Raw genomic sequence first — 19,144 nt, 5'->3', positions numbered from 1 at the left:
GGTTGAAAGCACAGCTGACATCCAGACTCAGTTCAGACATGTGCCCATAAAGGAGGAGAGCTTCTCTGATTTGAACCTGTATCTGCTGATCGCCATTGTGTCGGTGTCAGTGATCTTTCTGCTGAGCCTCATCAGTTTAATAGCTGTGAAATGCCACAGGACAGACGGCAGTTTCAGCAGGTACAGCGCCCCAATGATCACCACCCACCCTGACGGGAGCTGGTCTTACTCTAAAGCTACTCAGCAGTATGACGGTGTTTCAGCTCCGACACACTGAAGAGTGACGTAGTGGTTTTCCCCGCACCGTTTCCGCCTGTAGATGCGGAGCTGATCAGTTAAACGGAGGAGACACTTTCACCAGAACTCAGACTTACCTAATAAAGACAAGGTAAGAACATTAGCATTAAGTACTTATTATTGCACTATTTCTAAAGCATCGACAAAAGCACAACAGGCTACAGTTGATAAAATGTCAACCTACTCAACATATAGCTACTTTATATATAATTTCTATTTTAAGTACTATAGCATGAATCGTTTTAAAACGGCATAATTAAATCTGCAGCACGTAATGCGCATCTCATTCATAGCTGACTTCTAATTCGGCATTTTAATGCGATTTGCTCTATGCAACTGTCTGAATTTGTGTTGTTTGCACGCCTCAAGACATAAAGGTCAAAGAAATGGTCTGTTCAACTGTTCCATGTTTTTAATACATTTAAACATATCTATGCTACGCTGAACACTACAGTAGCTATATCACAGAAATCATCAATCGCCTTCTAAGTATCTGTAACACATTTGCCGTAAATTATCTCTGCAGTTACGAAAACACTGCGTATTAAACGGGATATGTCGTTACATTCAAGGCCAGAACATAAAGTAATTATGCACATTAGTACACTATGTCGGGAACGTGTGCTATTTAGTGTTGTGTTTTTATCAGCAGGGCTTTACCTCAGGTAGGTTAAACTGGCTTGACCTTTGAACAAACGTAATTAATATGGTAGGAGTAAGATAAAACACATACAATTTAGAAAAAAGAGTAACTGGGGTGCATATTCGGTACTTTTGAACGGAACGTCGCTAGCCATGGTGTGAAAGTACGTTTGTATGGACCCTATACTCTCTAAAAATAGCAACCAGTTATATTTAAAAAACATTCATACACGTGAATGCTGTCAGACTTATTATTCCTCGGGAAGGTCTCCGTTGTACCTATTTTTTCTCTAGTTGCTGGACATAAAGCGAAGTGAGTGTTTGCTATATGTTTATGGATTTATATTTGTGATTTACAAGTCCTCTGTTCCAAAAACAGTGGACTCACTGAAGAAGAGTCCCATTATTTCCGTCAGTTTTCACATCTTTTATTTATTTCTATCTTAGTTTTCAGGACAATCTAATTTGCTGAAAAACAATAAATAGTGGAATAAAAGACGGAGTCATGTTGACCAATATTTTCTGAGATTTGGCTAAATGTTTCAGGGTACATAAAGTAGAGGTCGGTGTAACATTGTTATGTTGGTTGGATGTAGTTGTTGCAAGTGTCCACATGGGGACATTGTAGACCATCACATCTGAACTTCCTCTCTGGTTGCTCGGGGCTCCTCCCAGATTCAGAGGACTATGATGTTTCTCTGGCGACTGAAACAAAGAGACGGAGACGGTGAAAGAGAAGAGACGACGACAATTTCCGTGTGGTGGTTTCTATTGCTTTGGTGTATTTGTCTACTCAGCTTCACTTCTTTATTTTTGTGACGGAACTGAATGAACCTGTCTCTATGATTATTCTCGATGTATGGAATTATGCATTCACCGAGCAGAAGGAGCTCTGTGTGGATTTATCTCTTGGTCGTGCTGCTGGATTGTTACTGGGAAGCGGTGTCTGGGCAGCTCTCTTACTCCGTCTCAGAGGAGGTAAATCTGGGGACTGTTGTCGGAAATATCGCTAAAGATCTGAACCTCAATGTCCAGGATTTGGAGTCCCGCATGTTTCAGATCGTTGCTGGATCAAAGACAAAATATTTCGAGGTAAATCTAAAGACTGGTGTCCTGTATGTCAATGAGAGAATAGATCGAGAGCAACTCTGCGGCGACGAGCCCAAATGTTCACTGAGTGTAGAAGCAGTTATTAGCAACCCATTAAAACTGTACCGTATTGAAATTGTAATATTAGATGTAAATGATAATTCCCCGTCATTTCTCAGCACATCACAGGTAATCGACATTAGTGAGAATACAGCAGCGGGGGCGAAATTCCCTCTGCATCCTGCTGACGATGCAGACGTCGGTAAAAACACTGTAAATACCTACAAACTCAGCCAAAATGAACACTTCACTTTGGCTACACATAAAGGAGAAAGTGTAACTCCCGAATTGCTGCTTCAAAGTTTTAGACAGAGAGAAACAGTCTGTGATCAGACTCACACTGACCGCGATTGATGGAGGAACTCCTGCTAAATCTGGCACTATGGTAATTCAATCAATGTCTTGGACATTAATGATAACGCTCCTGTATTCAGTCAAACTCTGTACAAGGCCAGTGTGTATGAGAATGTAAAGATAGACACATCGATAATAATGCTAAATGCTACTGATTTAGATGCTGGAAAAAATGGCCAAGTGATATTCATTCAGTAAAGTAGGCAGAGGAAAAACGCAGATGTGTTTGCTATAGATGAAAAAACAGGGACAGTAACAAATACAAAGAATATCGACTTTGAAGAAAATAATGCTTTTGAGATTCGAGTACAGGCCAGTGATGGGGCTTCCTCACCAATGACCTCACATGCCAAGTTACTGATTGAAGTTTTAGACGTTAATGATAATGCACCTGAAATTGCAGTTACGTCATTGTTAAACACTGTGAAAGAAGACGCGTCCATTGGCACCGCCATTGCACTTGTTTCAGTATTTGATAAAGACGGAGGGAAAAATGGGATGGTGAACTGTAAGATTTCCAATAATGTACCTTTTAAATTAGATCAAATTATAAGAATTACTACTCGCTGGTGGTGGACGGTCCTCTTGACAGAGAGAGCGCATCTCAATATAATATCAGCATCACTGCTACTGATGAGGGCAGCCCCCCTCTTTCCAGCACGAGCGTTATTACTGTACACGTCTCAGATGTAAATGACAACAAACCTCTGTTCACAGAAAATATAATCAATGTCTATGTGAAAGAAAACAGTCCAGTGGGAGCAGTTATAAAAACAGTTTCAGCAGTTGATGCAGACATCGATCAAAATGGTCAGGTGAGCTATTCATTTTTACAAACTGACAGTAACTCGCTGCCTCTCTCGACAATGATTAACATTAACTCAGAGACTGGAGATATAGTCAGCCTGCAGTCTTTTAACTACGAGGAGTTAAAAACGTTCCAGTTTAAAGTTCAGGCCACAGACTCTGGTGTTCCTCCGCTCAGCAGCAACGTGACTGTGAACGTTTGTATCCTGGATGAGAATGACAACAGTCCCGCGATCCTCGCGCCCTATTCTGAGCACGGCTCCGTTAACAGTGAGAGCATCCCCTATTCTGCTGAAGCGGGATACTTTGTGGCAAAGATCAGGGCTGTAGACGCAGACTCTGGATACAACGCGCTGCTTTCTTATCACCTGTCTGAGCCCAAAGGAAACAACCTCTTCCGGATCGGAACCAGCACCGGGGAGATCAGGACTAAGAGGAGAATGAGTGACAATGACCTGAAAACTCACCCCTTGGTGGTGTGGTTTCTGATAACGGAGAGCCCTCCCTGTCAGCTACTGTGTCTATTGATGTGGTGGTGGTTGAAAGCACAGCTGACATCCAGACTCAGTTCAGACATGTGCCCATAAAGGAGGAGAGCTTCTCTGATTTGAACCTGTATCTGCTGATCGCCATTGTGTCGGTGTCAGTGATCTTTCTGCTGAGCCTCATCAGTTTAATAGCTGTGAAATGCCACAGGACAGACGGCAGTTTCAGCAGGTACAGCGCCCCAATGATCACCACCCACCCTGACGGGAGCTGGTCTTACTCTAAAGCTACTCAGCAGTATGACGTGTGTTTCAGCTCCGACACACTGAAGAGTGACGTAGTGGTTTTCCCCGCACCGTTTCCGCCTGTAGATGCGGAGCTGATCAGTATAAACGGAGGAGACACTTTCACCAGAACTCAGACTTTACCTAACAAAGACAAGGTAAGAGAATAGTTTCAAAAAGTGCTTAACAAAAGAGGTCTTTGTGCTTTGTTACGGTCAACAAACTGTCATGGTATTTGGGAACTCTCCTATCAATTAAGACGGAATTCATATCAAGCAGAAGTAATTCTGGCTATTGTGTTTGTAAGTCTATATTGTTGATTGTAGCTTGCTGTTCATTTGTTGATGTTTTTTTTTTAAATTCCAGTTATATTCGGTTGCTGAGCCACAATCTCATTGTGGGTCGCTCTCCGCGGTACTGAATGCAACTTTTTAAAAGTCGCTTGTAATTTCCAGAACGAGATGCAAAACAAAATATTGTTGAAGTGCGGTTTTTAAAAAATAAATTTACACATATTTGGCAACAACAGGTGAACACCATGTTTACATTTTTCATAATATATGTTCAAGGAAACACGTTGATTTGATCTTTGTAGTTACTTTGCTCTTAAGTTAAAAAAAAAAAAAAAACCACAGTGTAGTTTTTACCATAACAAATTTCTCACTCACTGTTGTTGCAGTACACTTCAGTCACATAATGTTAATTTTAATATTAGGTGGACTCAAAGTGCTTGTTTTGATATTTTAACTTTTAGTTATTTCAACTGCTTTATGTTTAAGGATCATTTATCACATTTAGTACTTTCTCATTTCATTAAGTTTAATGTAGCATGTAGTTATGAGATATGTCCACACGGGGACACTGTAGACCATCACATCTGGAAGGTCTATTTGGTGGTTTAGGGCTCCTCCCAGATTCAGCGGATGATGTATGTGCTGGCTTTGTTACAAACAGAAGTCGGACGGCGGTTGTCCTATTCGGTCTTGAAAATGCAGAAAGATTTGTTTGGAATGTTTCTTTCTTGATCGCGTGGTTGTTGTAACGTGTTGTCAAGATTTGCCTACATGCTCCTTCTCGATGTGTAGAATTATGCGTTCACCGAGCAAAAGGAGCTCTGTGTGGATTTATCTCTTGGTCGTGCTGCTGGATTGTTACTGGGAAGCGGTGTCTGGGCAGCTCTCTTACTCCGTCTCAGAGGAGGTAAATCTGGGGACTGTTGTCGGAAATATCGCTAAAGATCTGAACTTAATGTCCAGGATTTGGAGTCCCGCATGTTTCAGATCGTTGCTGGATCAGAGACAAAATATTTCGAGGTAAATCTAAAGACTGGTGTCCTGTATGTCAATGAGAGAATAGATCGAGAGCAACTCTGCGGCGACGAGCCCAAATGTTCACTGAGTGTAGAAGCAGTTATTAATAATCCATTGAAACTGTACCGTATTGAAATTACAATCTTAGATGTAAATGATAATTCGCCTTCATTTCTAAGAACGTCGCAGGTAATGAACATTAGTGAGAGCACAGCAGCGGGGGCGAAATTCCCCCTGCATCCTGCTCATGATGCAGACGTCGGTAAAAATACTGTAAATACCTACAAACTCAGCCAAAATGAACACTTCTCTCTGGCTACACATAAAGGAGAAAGCGTAACTCCCGAATTGCTGCTTCAGAAAGTTTTAGACAGAGAGAAACAGTCTGTGATCAGACTCACACTGACCGCGATTGATGGAGGAACTCCTGCTAAATCTGGCACTATGGTAATTACAATCAATGTCTTGGACATTAATGATAACGCTCCTATATTCAGTCAAACGCTGTACAAGGCCAGTGTGTATGAGAATGTAAAAATAGGCACATCGATAATAACGCTAAATGCTACTGATTTAGATGCTGGACAAAATGGACAGGTATTGTATTCATTCAGTGAAGTAGGCAGAGGAAAACAAACAGATCTGTTTGCTATAGATGAAAAAACAGGGACTGTAACAAATAAAAAGAATATCGACTTTGAAGAAAATAATGCTTTTGAGATTCGAGTACAGGCCAGTGATGGGGCTTCCTCACCAATGACCTCACATGCCAAGTTACTGATTGCAGTTTTAGACGTTAATGATAATGCACCTAAAATTTCAGTTACATCATTGTTAAACACTGTGAAAGAAGACGCGTCCTTTGGCACCGCCATTGCACTTGTTTCAGTATTTGATAAAGACGGAGGGAAAAATGGGATGGTGAACTGTAAGATTTCCAATAATGTACCTTTTAAAATAGAGTCAAACTATAAGAATTCCTACTCGCTGGTGGTGGACGGTCCTCTTGACAGAGAGAGCGCATCTCAATATAATATCAGCATCACTGCTACTGATGAGGGCAGCCCCCCTCTTTCCAGCACGAGCGTTATTACTGTACACGTGTCAGATGTAAATGACAACAAACCTCTGTTCACAGAAAATATAATCAATGTCTATGTGAAAGAAAACAGTCCAGTGGGGGCAGTTATAAAAACAGTTTCAGCAGTTGATGCAGACATCGATCAAAATGGTCAGGTGAGCTATTCATTTTTACAAACTGACAGTAACTCGCTGCCTCTCTCGACAATGATTAACATTAACTCAGAGACTGGAGATATAGTCAGCCTGCAGTCTTTTAACTACGAGGAGTTAAAGACGTTTCAGTTTAAAGTTCAGGCCACAGACTCTGGTGTTCCTCCGCTCAGCAGCAACGTGACTGTGAACGTTTGTATCCTGGATGAGAATGACAACAGTCCCGCGATCCTCGCGCCTTATTCTGAGCACGGCTCCGTTAACAGTGAGAGCATCCCCTATTCTGCTGAAGCGGGATACTTTGTGGCAAAGATCAGGGCTGTAGACGCAGACTCTGGATACAACGCGCTGCTTTCTTATCACCTGTCTGAGCCCAAAGGAAACAACCTCTTCCGGATCGGAACCAGCACCGGGGAGATCAGGACTAAGAGGAGAATGAGTGACAATGACCTGAAAACTCACCCCTTGGTGGTGTTGGTTTCTGATAACGGAGAGCCCTCCCTGTCAGCTACTGTGTCTGTTGATGTGGTGGTGGTTGAAAGTACAGCTGACATCCAGACTCAGTTCAGACATGTGCCCATAAAGGAGGAGAGCTTCTCTGATTTGAACCTGTATCTGCTGATCGCCATTGTGTCGGTGTCAGTGATCTTTCTGCTGAGCCTCATCAGTTTAATAGCTGTGAAATGCCACAGGACAGACGGCAGTTTCAGCAGGTACAGCGCCCCAATGATCACCACCCACCCTGACGGGAGCTGGTCTTACTCTAAAGCTACTCAGCAGTATGACGTGTGTTTCAGCTCCGACACACTGAAGAGTGACGTAGTGGTTTTCCCCGCACCGTTTCCGCCTGTAGATGCGGAGCTGATCAGTATAAACGGAGGAGACACTTTCACCAGAACTCAGACTTTACCTAACAAAGACAAGGTAAGATTACTTTATCATTTCTTTTAGTTGAGTTGTTAGGTCAGCTCCATACATTGCATTGTAAAAAGAAGACTTCCATATGAGCTTGTTTTAATTTGAACAGTCATTAGTCTGCGTCTGTGCATTTGTAGAATGCATTTACATATCTACAATGTATGCTCCAATACGGTATTATATTCACATGTTACTACTTAAATAACATCACGTAAAACTTTATTACATAGGATTATAAAGACTTCTCATTCAAAATCGATTTCATGTGTACAGCTCTGGAAATGTTTCTTACTTTTGACAACGTACGTCAGTCAAAATAGTTTGTTCATCTCAATACCTCCTATAAACATGAATCAAGAAACAGTGAAAAAATTAACAATATATTAATTATTAGATATTCAACATTGCAGTTTTAAGGGACATTACTCGTTCATGTTGCTTACTTTGACAATGAGTCAAACGGAGTCAAACTGTTCTTAAAATTTTATTTGCATAAAACAAGCCAGACACTCATAGCGCTTAAACTTGAGAATACTCAGAAATTGGTTTCAATTAGTTCACTTTCCTGCAAGCATTGATATAAAATGTATTTTCTATAATGAGTTGTATGGTTGTACACAACTTTCATTTATGAAAATGAATAAAATGTCGCTGTTTTGGTGCTGAATCTAAGTTTGCGGGCAAGTTCAACATATAAAAACTGCAGTAAAACGATAAAAACAAAATAGTTGTGATAATTTTTTGACTTGTGAATCCTTATGCTAATGTTTTTTCGTATGGGAATATCCATTAAATTTGAGGTCTGGGAAGTCACAAACCATGTGGCTTGTTGTCTAAATAATTTATACTTTTTTCAAGAAGATGCGACACTTAACTGCTCGCATGTGATGTCTGCTTTGAATACCATGCTGCATCAGCATTATGATGCTCTATCCATGGTCCTGAAATATGTGGCGATTAGTACGTTATAATGGCACGGCAGAACACTCGGTGATGAAGAATCTGTCATTTCGTAGTTCATCACTGATATGAATCATTTAAATTCTGGTGGTTTCTAAGAAATGTAATGTTTGTTTATTTTAAACCATTGTAGTTCTTTCAAATGGCCATGAAGCGACACTATAGACCGTAACACCGCCAGCAGGTCGCCGATGTGTGCAGGCCCCTCCCACTTTAAAAGGATCATTTTTGCCAGGTGCTTTGTTAGAATGAGACGCAGGGCGAAGGGGGATGGATATAGAAAACCTACGGACGTATAATTCGGTCTTTCATACGATATTTTGTCCTTAATAGGCAAAAGGCAAGTTGATATAAGGATATATGCTTAGTTCTCGTTTTATGGAAGTATGCATCTGCCGGGAAGAAAGACCTGCATTGGGATATATCTAGTGCTTGTTGTCTTGGAGTATTACTGGGGAGTGGTGTCTGGGCAGCTCTCCTATTCCGTCTCAGAGGAGGTAAACCTGGGGACTTCTGTCGGAAATCTCGCCAAGGATCTAAATCTTAACGTACAGGATTTGGAGTCACGTATGTTTCAGATTGTTACTGGATCAAAGAGGAAGTATTTCGATGTTAATTTAAAGTCAGGATTTCTCTACGTCAGTGAAAGAATAGACAGAGAAGAGGTCTGCGCGAGAGCTGCAAAATGCACAATAAATGTGGAGGCTGTGATTAATAATCCACTAAAACTTTACCGTATTGAAGTGAATATCCTTGACGTAAACGACAACTCCCCCTCTTTCAGTGCCAAATCACAAGCTATCGATATAGCAGAGAGCGTATTGCCGGGAGCTACATTCCCTGTGCTCTCGGCCTACGATGCCGATGTGAGGAAAAACAGCATTAACACATACAAGCTTAATCCCAGTGAGTATTTTTCTTTAGCGGTGCACAAAGGAGAGAGTGTGTCAGCCGAGTTGGTCCTTCAGAAATCATTAGACCGAGAAAAACAGGCTTTAATCAAACTCACGCTCACCGCTGTAGATGGAGGAACGCCTCCAAAATCAGGCACGTCAGAGATCATAATTAATGTGTTGGATAACAATGACAATATCCCAGTCTTTACCAAAACATTGTATAAAACAAGTATTACAGAAAATGCACCGCTTGGCAGTACAGTAGCAACAGTAACTGCAACTGACGCTGATGAGGGGGCAAACAAAGATATCGTATATTTACTCAATTCGAAAGATCAGGACCAAGTCTTGGACATTTTTGCAATTGATTCAGAAACAGGAATAATAACCGTTGAAGGAAAAATTGACTTTGAAACAAATCCTGCCTTTGAAATCCGTGTGCAGGCTGCTGACAAAGGCCAGCCTCCATTAACAGCACAGTGTAAAGTACTAGTGGAGGTGGTGGACCTGAATGACAATGCGCCTGACATCACGGTGACGTCACTACTTAGTAGCGTGAAAGAGGACGCTGAAATCGGTACAGCTATTGCACTTGTTTCGGTTCTTGACAGAGATGGGGGCAGAAACGGCGAAGTCAAATGTGAGATAGTGAATTCGGTTCCCTTTAAATTAGAGACAAATTATAAAAATTATTATTCTTTAGTTATTGGTGGCGCGCTAGACAGGGAACTCATTTCCAGCTACAATATCACTATCAAGGCTACGGATGAAGGTAGGCCCCCTCTCTCTAACACAAGCGTGGTCATTATTCAGGTATCTGATGTAAATGACAACACACCTCGGTTTTCAGAGACTGTAATTAACATGTATGTGAAAGAAAACAGTCCAGTTGGGACGGTTTTGAAAGCAGTAGCTGCAACAGATGCTGACGTTAGTGAAAATGGTCAGGTGAGGTATTCATTAGTGTGTGATAATAACTTAGTTCCGCTGCCTACAATGATTAACATCAACTCAGAGACTGGAGATATAGTCAGCCTGCAGTCTTTTAACTACGAGGAGTTAAAGACGTTTCAGTTTAAAGTTCAGGCCACAGACTCTGGTGTTCCTCCGCTCAGTAGCAACGTGACTGTGAACGTTTGTATCCTGGATGAGAATGACAACAGTCCCGCGATCCTCGCGCCCTATTCTGAGCACGGCTCCGTTAACAGTGAGAGCATCCCCTATTCTGCTGAAGCGGGATACTTTGTGGCAAAGATCAGGGCTGTAGACGCAGACTCTGGATACAACGCGCTGCTTTCTTATCACCTGTCTGAGCCCAAAGGAAACAACCTCTTCCGGATCGGAACCAGCACCGGGGAGATCAGGACTAAGAGGAGAATGAGTGACAATGACCTGAAAACTCACCCCTTGGTGGTGCTGGTTTCTGATAACGGAGAGCCCTCCCTGTCAGCTACTGTGTCTGTTGATGTGGTGGTGGTTGAAAGCACAGCTGACATCCAGACTCAGTTCAGACATGTGCCCATAAAGGAGGAGAGCTTCTCTGATTTGAACCTGTATCTGCTGATCGCCATTGTGTCGGTGTCAGTGATCTTTCTGCTGAGCCTCATCAGTTTAATAGCTGTGAAATGCCACAGGACAGACGGCAGTTTCAGCAGGTACAGCGCCCCGATGATCACCACCCACCCTGACGGGAGTTGGTCTTACTCTAAAGCTACTCAGCAGTATGACGTGTGTTTCAGCTCCGACACACTGAAGAGTGACGTAGTGGTTTTCCCCGCACCGTTTCCGCCTGTAGATGCGGAGCTGATCAGTATAAACGGAAGAGACACGTTTACCAGAACTCAGACTTTACCTAATAAAGACAAGGTAATGTAGCCCGTGGAATTAGATGCCACCCAGGACACAATTACTTCAGGGGTTCCTGTAGCTCCAGGTTTATTCCTGACCACATGTACAGTTCAATTTACAGAGTGGTATGCTACTGGGTCGTTCCCGTAACAGCTCAAATGCTGGATTTTGTAACAGTCTCTAACACCCAAATGTTGGAATGAATGAAGAGGCAAAATAAAAATAAAATGCAGAGAAATAAAATTAAAAAAAACACAATACAAAATACGGCAGTGGGACTTCACCAAGTTCCACCAAACCCACGTGGAACTTCCCGGAGATCGCACAACTCAACGTACTTTCAACGTCAATTACCATGAAATTTAGTACACAATGGTCGACGATTGGCGCCCAAAATCCCAGCATACAATTCCAGTAGTGCTATTCTACACAACGAAGTCTCCGCACCAATCCCTTGTACGTCCATCGCACATTAACAGGAAGAAAGACCATGATGCACTTGGCGGAACAACAACAATACTACTCAATGCTGCCGCCTTGTGACCAAAGTCTGCCATCACATGTACGACTGTGGAAATCCACTTACAATCTACTTCACACTTACTTTACATTGAACAATGTTACTCTCAAACAAAACAACAAAGAACACATGTATTCACATTTACACAACTTTTAGAACTATATAAATATAAAGGGGGAAAATCACCTATGACTAGATTTACCACCCGGCTACATACTCCCCTGCAATATAGTCAACGTCCTCGGTGACTACAAACCATGAGCAGACTCAAATGCTCCCTGCAACGCCTTCTCAAAGAGAGCAGCACCCAGGCTTGTCAAAACCTGGGAAACCATGTCTGTGCTGACGGAGACAGCATTACAGGCTGACTTTGGCAAGTGAAATGGGTTTGAATGAGACCCAGCCGTTGCCCGTTTGCTTTTTCTTATGGCAGGTTTAGGTGCAGAGGCTTTATTTCCTGTCCCATCAGCTGTGTATGTTAGTGCATGCCTGTTTCTGTTTCTTGTCATGGGCAAGTCGGTGTCACTAACATCTGGATGCACATCACTATTTACACATTCAGCCTCTGCGTCACAATTTCTCATATCTGCACAATGTTCATCAGGTTCTTCGCTATCAATCTGATCTGTGGATGTCACAGATAAACCAACGCCTTCTGCCACCTGGGGCAGATTAGCGGTTTGCACAGACTGGGGAGGAAGGACTTCCTCAACGACAACAAAATCAGGTCCTGATGACTCTGGCATGTCCATAACTACAGGCTGAGGCTGCATACTGCTCTGTAGCCTAGTTTTAGTTCTGGGTTTGGGAACAGGTTTTGCACAAGGTCGCAACTCCGACCTATGGACTCTCTTACTGGGACCTCCTTCCAAAGGTTCAACAGTGTGCGTGGTACCATAAATGTCAGTAACCTTGTAGACTGTGGGACTCCATGCGTCTTGAATCTTATGTCTACCTAAAGGTCTATGGCGTAGGAAAACCAACTGACCGATGTCTACAGTTGGACAATACACCTTCTCATTTTGCAGTGCAATTCTTTCAGCGGCTTTCTGCTCTGAGTACTCTCGGGCCCTCAAATGTGCCTGCCTGAGTCTTTCCTGATGAACAGACAACCAGTCCTGCTTTCTGTCTGAGACACACTCACGCCCTAGTAGCGCATCTATGGGGAGATGCGGCTGTACCCCAAAAAGCAGATAATAGGGCGAGTACCCTGTGGAGGAATGGGGAGTGACATTATAGGCATACACTAGTTCAGGAAGATGCTCTGTCCAACGCCTTTTTTTCTCTGGTGGAAGTGTCCTCAACAAATCATGTAGTGTTCGATTGTATCTTTCACACTGAGCGTTTCCTTGTGGCCTGTAAGGAGTTGTCCGTGTCTTTTTAACCCCATAGAGTTTGCACAGCTCTGCTATAACTTCACTCTCGAAATTTCGGCCTTGGTCAGAGTGCAGCCTCTCAGGGACCCCATATTTCATGAACCACTCCCTGAGCAAAACTTTAGCTGTAGTGTCGGCTTTTTGGTCTTTGGTAGGATATGCTTGCGTGAACTTTGTAAACACATCAGTAACAACGAGGACATTTTCACGCCCATCTGAGGCTGGCTCCAACACTGTAAAATCAACAGCTACCACTTCCAGTGGCCGAGAAGCCAGGAATGCTTGAACTGGAGCTTGGATTTTTGGTTGAGGCATCTTGGTCAAGATGCAGCGCTCACAGTTTTTAACCCAGTTTTCAACATCCTCACATAACCCTACCCAAAAACACCTCCCTCTTAGCAGGCTTATAGTACGCTCTATTCCCTGATGTCCCATGTTATTGTGGACACTCTCTAAGACTTGGTCCTTTAAACAACCAGGTACCAGCAACTGCCATACTTCATCATGACGTGGGTCTTTGATAACCCTGTACAACAACCCTTCCCTTTGCTGTATGCCGCTCCACTGTTTTAGCAGTCTTTTCACTTGGCTAGAGAGGGCTGTTCTCTCTCTGGGGCTTGGCCTCCTCCCCCGATCCCAAAATGTCTTAAACTCTTTTAGGGTGGGATCACTGGTCTGAAAACCTAATAGCTCCTCCCTGGTATAACCGGGAAGCGTGGGGGTGTTACCTTGTCCAGCCGTTATCTCGCCGGAACCAGACTCCACAGCACGGATCTGTCTCACTTTGCAACACTCAAGACCTTTAGTGACAAGATCAGCATCCAGAACAGTCCCTCGTTCAATCAGGTTACAGACAGAGATGCAATTGTCAAAGTCTGAGTCAGTGTCAGTTTCAGGCTCCCCTGCAAACTCCTGCCTAGAGAGTGCATCTGCTGCGGCATTGCTACAACCAGGACGGTACTTAACCTCAAACTCAAAAACAGACAACTGTGCTACCCACCTCTGCTCTACAGCACCTAACTTAGCTGTCTTGAGGTGGCACAGGGGATTATTGTCAGTCAGGACAACAAACTTTGAACCCAGTAAGTAACCCCTGAATTTTTCAGCAACAGCCCATTTCAAGGCAAGCAACTCCAACTTCATACTACTGTAATTTCGGTCATTCTTCTCAGCATGGCGTAGTCTGCGGCTAGCATATGCAATGACTCGTTTGGTGTCACACTGTTGCTGATACAGTACAGCGCCTAATCCATGCAGACTGGCATCTGTCTCAACTATAAAGGGCTGTGTGAAATCGGCAAATCCCAAAACTGGGGCTGAGGTAAGTTTTCCCTTTAACTGTTCAAAAGAAGAGTCACACTCGGGTGTCCACATATCACAAAACTGGTGACCTACTTTTCCTGTTTTCTTCACACCTGAGCATTTGTTGACCAGGTCGTGCAGTGGCCCGGCCACCTGTGAGAAGCCTTGAATGAACCGCCTGTAGTAGCTACAGAAACCCAAGAATGACTGTAGCTCTTTAACAGTGGTTGGGACTTTCCAGTTCTTAACAGCAGAGACCTTGGAGGGGTCAGTCCCCACACCTTCTGCTGACACCTGATGGCCCAAAAACTTCACTGATTGCTGTAGAAAAGCACACTTCTGTAACTTCACCTTAAGGCCTGTCTCTGCCAGTCTCTTGAGCACAGTCTCCAGTCTCTCCAGATGCTGCTCAAATGTCTCTGAAAACACCAAGATGTCATCTAGGTAAACAAGGAGTATCTGAAAAATTAGATCACTCATTGTAACTTGCATAAGCCTCTGGAACGTAGCTGGTCCATTGCAAACACCAAAGGGCATTCTCACATACTCATATAAGCCAAACGGTGTAGTGAACGCTGTCTTGTCCCTATCTCTTTCATGCATTGCCACCTGGTGATACCCACTCGCCAGATCTATGGTTGAGAAGAACTTGGCCCCCCTCAATGCATCAAAACTCTCATCAATCCTTGGAAGGGGAAAAGCATCTCGTCTCGTCTTTGAGTTAAGTTTCCGATAATCGACACATAGCCTCAGACTACCATCCGCCTTCCTCACCAGCACTATCGGCGAAGCGTAAGCACTTGAGCTTTCTTTGATGACTCCTCTTTTCAAAAGCTTGCCAATATGCTCCCTGACTTCACTGTACTGTGTGGGGGGGATCCTTCTGTATGGCTGTGTCACAGGTACATCATCGGTAAGATGGATCTCATGTTGTACTTTATCAGTGTAACCTAGATCTTCATCTTCTGTAGCAAACACAAAAGAGTACTTCTCCAGCAACAAGGCCAGCTGTGCTTGTTGTTCTGGGCTACCACAAACATCAAGCTTGTCTAAGATGGACTGTACGTCGGTAGGCATGTCAGGGTGTCTGTCTACACTCACTTGTTCAGTATCTGCTGAGATCCTCTGGAACTGTACCTCACAAAGCTCATCACTCTTCACACTGTCCACATGCGTCAAAACTCCTAACCTAGTCCTTGGCCTTAACCAGATATCTTCATCGGACATGTTCATGACTTGGACTGGGAAAATGTGACTCTCTGTTGAAACCAAGGTAGGCACAACAACCAAACCTCCAGGCAAGGGGGCATTTACAGGCTCCAGCAGCAGTAACGGGCCATTTTCACCCACAGTCCTAAGTCCCCTAGCCATGACTGTAGCAGCAGATGCAGCGGGTACATGGACTACATCCTTACCAGCTACTCTAGCAAAAGAGAGCCTGTCTGTCACATTTGCTGTATGAAGATGATGAAAAGCTTCCCTCCAACGTGAGTCAAGTCTACCCTGCAGTGTGGTGTCAAACTCAGTGTGTATGAGCTCTCTGCATTTTTTAACAATATTCATCCCTATGAGGCCTGGCACAGAGGACGAATGTGCAGAATCCTTGACTATAAGGAAACCTCGCTCAGGGATAGTCAGACCCATGGCCTCTACGTCAAGCTCCACATAGCCCATATAAGGTATGTCTAACCCATTGGCTGCAGTGATCTTTAACCACTCAAATGCAGGATGGATGTCTTCATCTTTTACTGACAAGTGTTCCCTGAAAAAACTCTCAGAAATTGTGCTGACCTGGCTACCAGTGTCAAGTAGGCAAGATACTGTAACCCCCTGGAGTTTTACCTCAACAGTCTTGCATTCTCCAACTGCACGCTCTAAGATTTTACTTCTGTCTGGTGTCTCTTTTGATGAGCCAATTGTTTCCCCTCGAGTTGTTTGGCTCATGACAACCGAGGGTGCAAGTTTTCCTGTGCTACTGAAGAAACAGGGCCAAATTCTGGGCCCCTCTTAGCCTGCGTGCACTTCCTAGCAATGTGACCAACACCCCTACACTTGAAACAGATAGGCTGGCCATCTGGTGTGAACTTTGGCTGTGATCTGGTCCGGGGGTTAGGCTCTGGGAATGTCGGTTGAGTGCCACGTCTACTCAGTTCGCTTACAGTGCTAACTAGCTGAGCGAGTGTTTTGCCTAACTCTGCTAGCTGTTTTTCCTGAAGGGCTACTGCTCTCTGAACATCATCTAACACAGTACACCGGTCATCGTTTGTTTGGATAGCTGAACACTGGTTTGCTAAAACCTCTGACTCAACTTGGTTGCTCCTTACAACTCTGGGACGGTGGGACCTGCTGTCCTCCATTTCCCACATGAGGGCTTCGTTCCTCACGTCTAGAAGGCTGGATTCTGGTTTGTCCCTAACCACTCTTCGGAGTTCACGTCGGAGTACTGCATCCCTTAAACCTTCAATGAATTGATCCCTTAGAACAGTTTTCTCGTTAGGTATTACATTTGTGGACTGTTTTACTACTGAGCTCAAGATCTGGGACAGTGCATGTGAGTAGTCACGGAGGTCTTCCCCTTCTGCTTGTTTACGGTTGTAAAAGGTCTGCAAAAGCTGTGTAGTGCTGCGTTTTTCCCCAAATGCATTTCTCAGGTAAGAGTATAAATCACTGGGCCTCACTGACTGACCACTCATGCACAGTCTCACCTCTTCTAATGCAGGACCACGTAACAGAGATAGTATGTAGTCACACTGCTCTTCTGATGTCTGCTCTCTGGACCGTAACACTCTTTCAACCTCTTCAATAAACTCTTCCACAGATCTACCATCTGTGCCACCCCCCCCACTAAATGCTTGGATCTGGCGTTCTCTTGGGACATAGATGTATGAACGGGTGGGTGCACTGTTACCACTTGCCCTCTGAGCCCTTGCTTCATCATTTAACCTGGTAAGCTCATCTCGCAATCTGGTTAGCTCTTGCATCTGAATCTGTATCTCTTCCATAGCGTCTCTACTTGTACCCCTTGCCCCACCTGAGACAGGGTTTAACTCGCCATCATTATCGCCCACTATTGCATCATCGTCAGGTTCACTGGACATAATGAAATGTTGTCAGTCCAATGTGAATATTTAGTCCAAAATGTGTGTTAAGGATACGTGAAAACAGTCTATAACTTGGAGCCCGGCTGACTCTTGCTTTTCGCTGGTGAAGTTCGTGCTGAACTCCTCTGTGCAGGTATGGATGAGTCGTGTTCACCATGGAATGCCTCAGCTCATATTCCGCTGGTCACCACCTTCACAGCAGGCTGGCCTCTCAGCTCCAACACCCACGGATCACACCTGAAATCTTCACCACTGCCGTATTTCTCAAATAAAAACTAAAAATCAAGCCACTCTGTTGCCAAATGCAAAAAGTTTGTTCTAGCTACACCCCACTCCTGGTACCAAAATTGTGTAGCCCGTGGAATTAGATGCCACCCAGGACACAATTACTTCAGGGGTTCCTGTAGCTCCAGGTTTATTCCTGACCACATGTACAGTTCAATTTACAGAGTGGTATGCTACTGGGTCGTTCCCGTAACAGCTCAAATGCTGGATTTTGTAACAGTCTCTAACACCCAAATGTTGGAATGAATGAAGAGGCAAAATAAAAATAAAATGCAGAGAAATAAAATTAAAAAAAACACAATACAAAATACGGCAGTGGGACTTCACCAAGTTCCACCAAACCCACGTGGAACTTCCCGGAGATCGCACAACTCAACGTACTTTCAACGTCAATTACCATGAAATTTAGTACACAATGGTCGACGATTGGCGCCCAAAATCCCAGCATACAATTCCAGTAGTGCTATTCTACACAACGAAGTCTCCGCACCAATCCCTTGTACGTCCATCGCACATTAACAGGAAGAAAGACCATGATGCACTTGGCGGAACAACAACAATACTACTCAATGCTGCCGCCTTGTGACCAAAGTCTGCCATCACATGTACGACTGTGGAAATCCACTTACAATCTACTTCACACTTACTTTACATTGAACAATGTTACTCTCAAACAAAACAACAAAGAACACATGTATTCACATTTACACAACTTTTAGAACTATATAAATATAAAGGGGGAAAATCACCTATGACTAGATTTACCACCCGGCTACAGTAAGAACATTAGCATTAAGTGCATCTAATCATTGCCCTTCGTTTATGTTGATAGTGAAATCATACTTTGTACTTCAATTCGTGCTACTTAAGCAACAAGAAGATTCAATTTTAATATACTTAAAGTTTGCGTTAAATTAAAGTTTATTGAGGCTGTTTTCGAATTATCTATATATATAGGCCTACTGTGCACATGTTGAGGCAAATGTCGGCTGCTAGCTCCGCATTTGAATTTGAATGTCACTGTCCGTGGTGCTAAACGGAGGCTTCTGCATGTCTTCGGCCTGAAATCCCTATGATATTTGTTCAGTATATTTGCAAGTGTAGGCATGTCGAGAATAGATTGTGAAAACAAAGAATTATATGGTAGGAAAGACATGGCTTTATGTTATTAACGTTCAACTGGATCTTTGCTATGGCTATTTTCCTGTTACATTGCATTGTGCAGTAACAATAATGACAGACGATGACTACTCACTCAGCACGTGTAAATGTTTGTCTGACACTGATTCCATCTATTATATAGTGACTTCTGCAAATAATTTGTAATACCACAGAGATTGGAATCCATTGCTTCCATATATTCCATATATAGCATC

At 43.4% G+C, this 19,144-nt stretch overlaps 1 protein-coding gene and 2 pseudogenes across 1 annotated transcript; all 3 read left to right on the top strand.

Moving 5' to 3' along the window:
- The first annotated feature begins 1,605 nt into the window (after window positions 1-1,605).
- LOC119889264 lies at window positions 1,606-4,215 on the top strand (annotated as a pseudogene).
- A 752-nt stretch (window positions 4,216-4,967) lies between these two features.
- On the top strand, window positions 4,968-7,528 carry LOC119889256 (annotated as a pseudogene).
- Window positions 7,529-8,705: 1,177 nt separating this feature from the next.
- LOC119889272 (protocadherin alpha-3-like) lies at window positions 8,706-11,216 on the top strand. The gene has a single exon (XM_038700178.1). It carries the CDS (start codon window positions 8,827-8,829, stop codon window positions 11,209-11,211), a length of 2,385 nt encoding a protein of 794 aa, XP_038556106.1. The 5' UTR covers window positions 8,706-8,826; the 3' UTR covers window positions 11,212-11,216.
- Window positions 11,217-19,144: the final 7,928 nt, after the last annotated feature.

Source organism: Micropterus salmoides, unplaced genomic scaffold, assembly GCF_014851395.1.
Source record: "Micropterus salmoides isolate LMB-PRFRI ecotype aquatic unplaced genomic scaffold, ASM1485139v1 Ms_hic_scaffold_5, whole genome shotgun sequence".
NCBI lineage: Eukaryota > Metazoa > Chordata > Actinopteri > Centrarchiformes > Centrarchidae > Micropterus > Micropterus salmoides.
The sequence above is the reverse complement of the archived record's forward strand: the minus strand, read 5'-3'. Positions and strand labels throughout refer to the sequence as shown.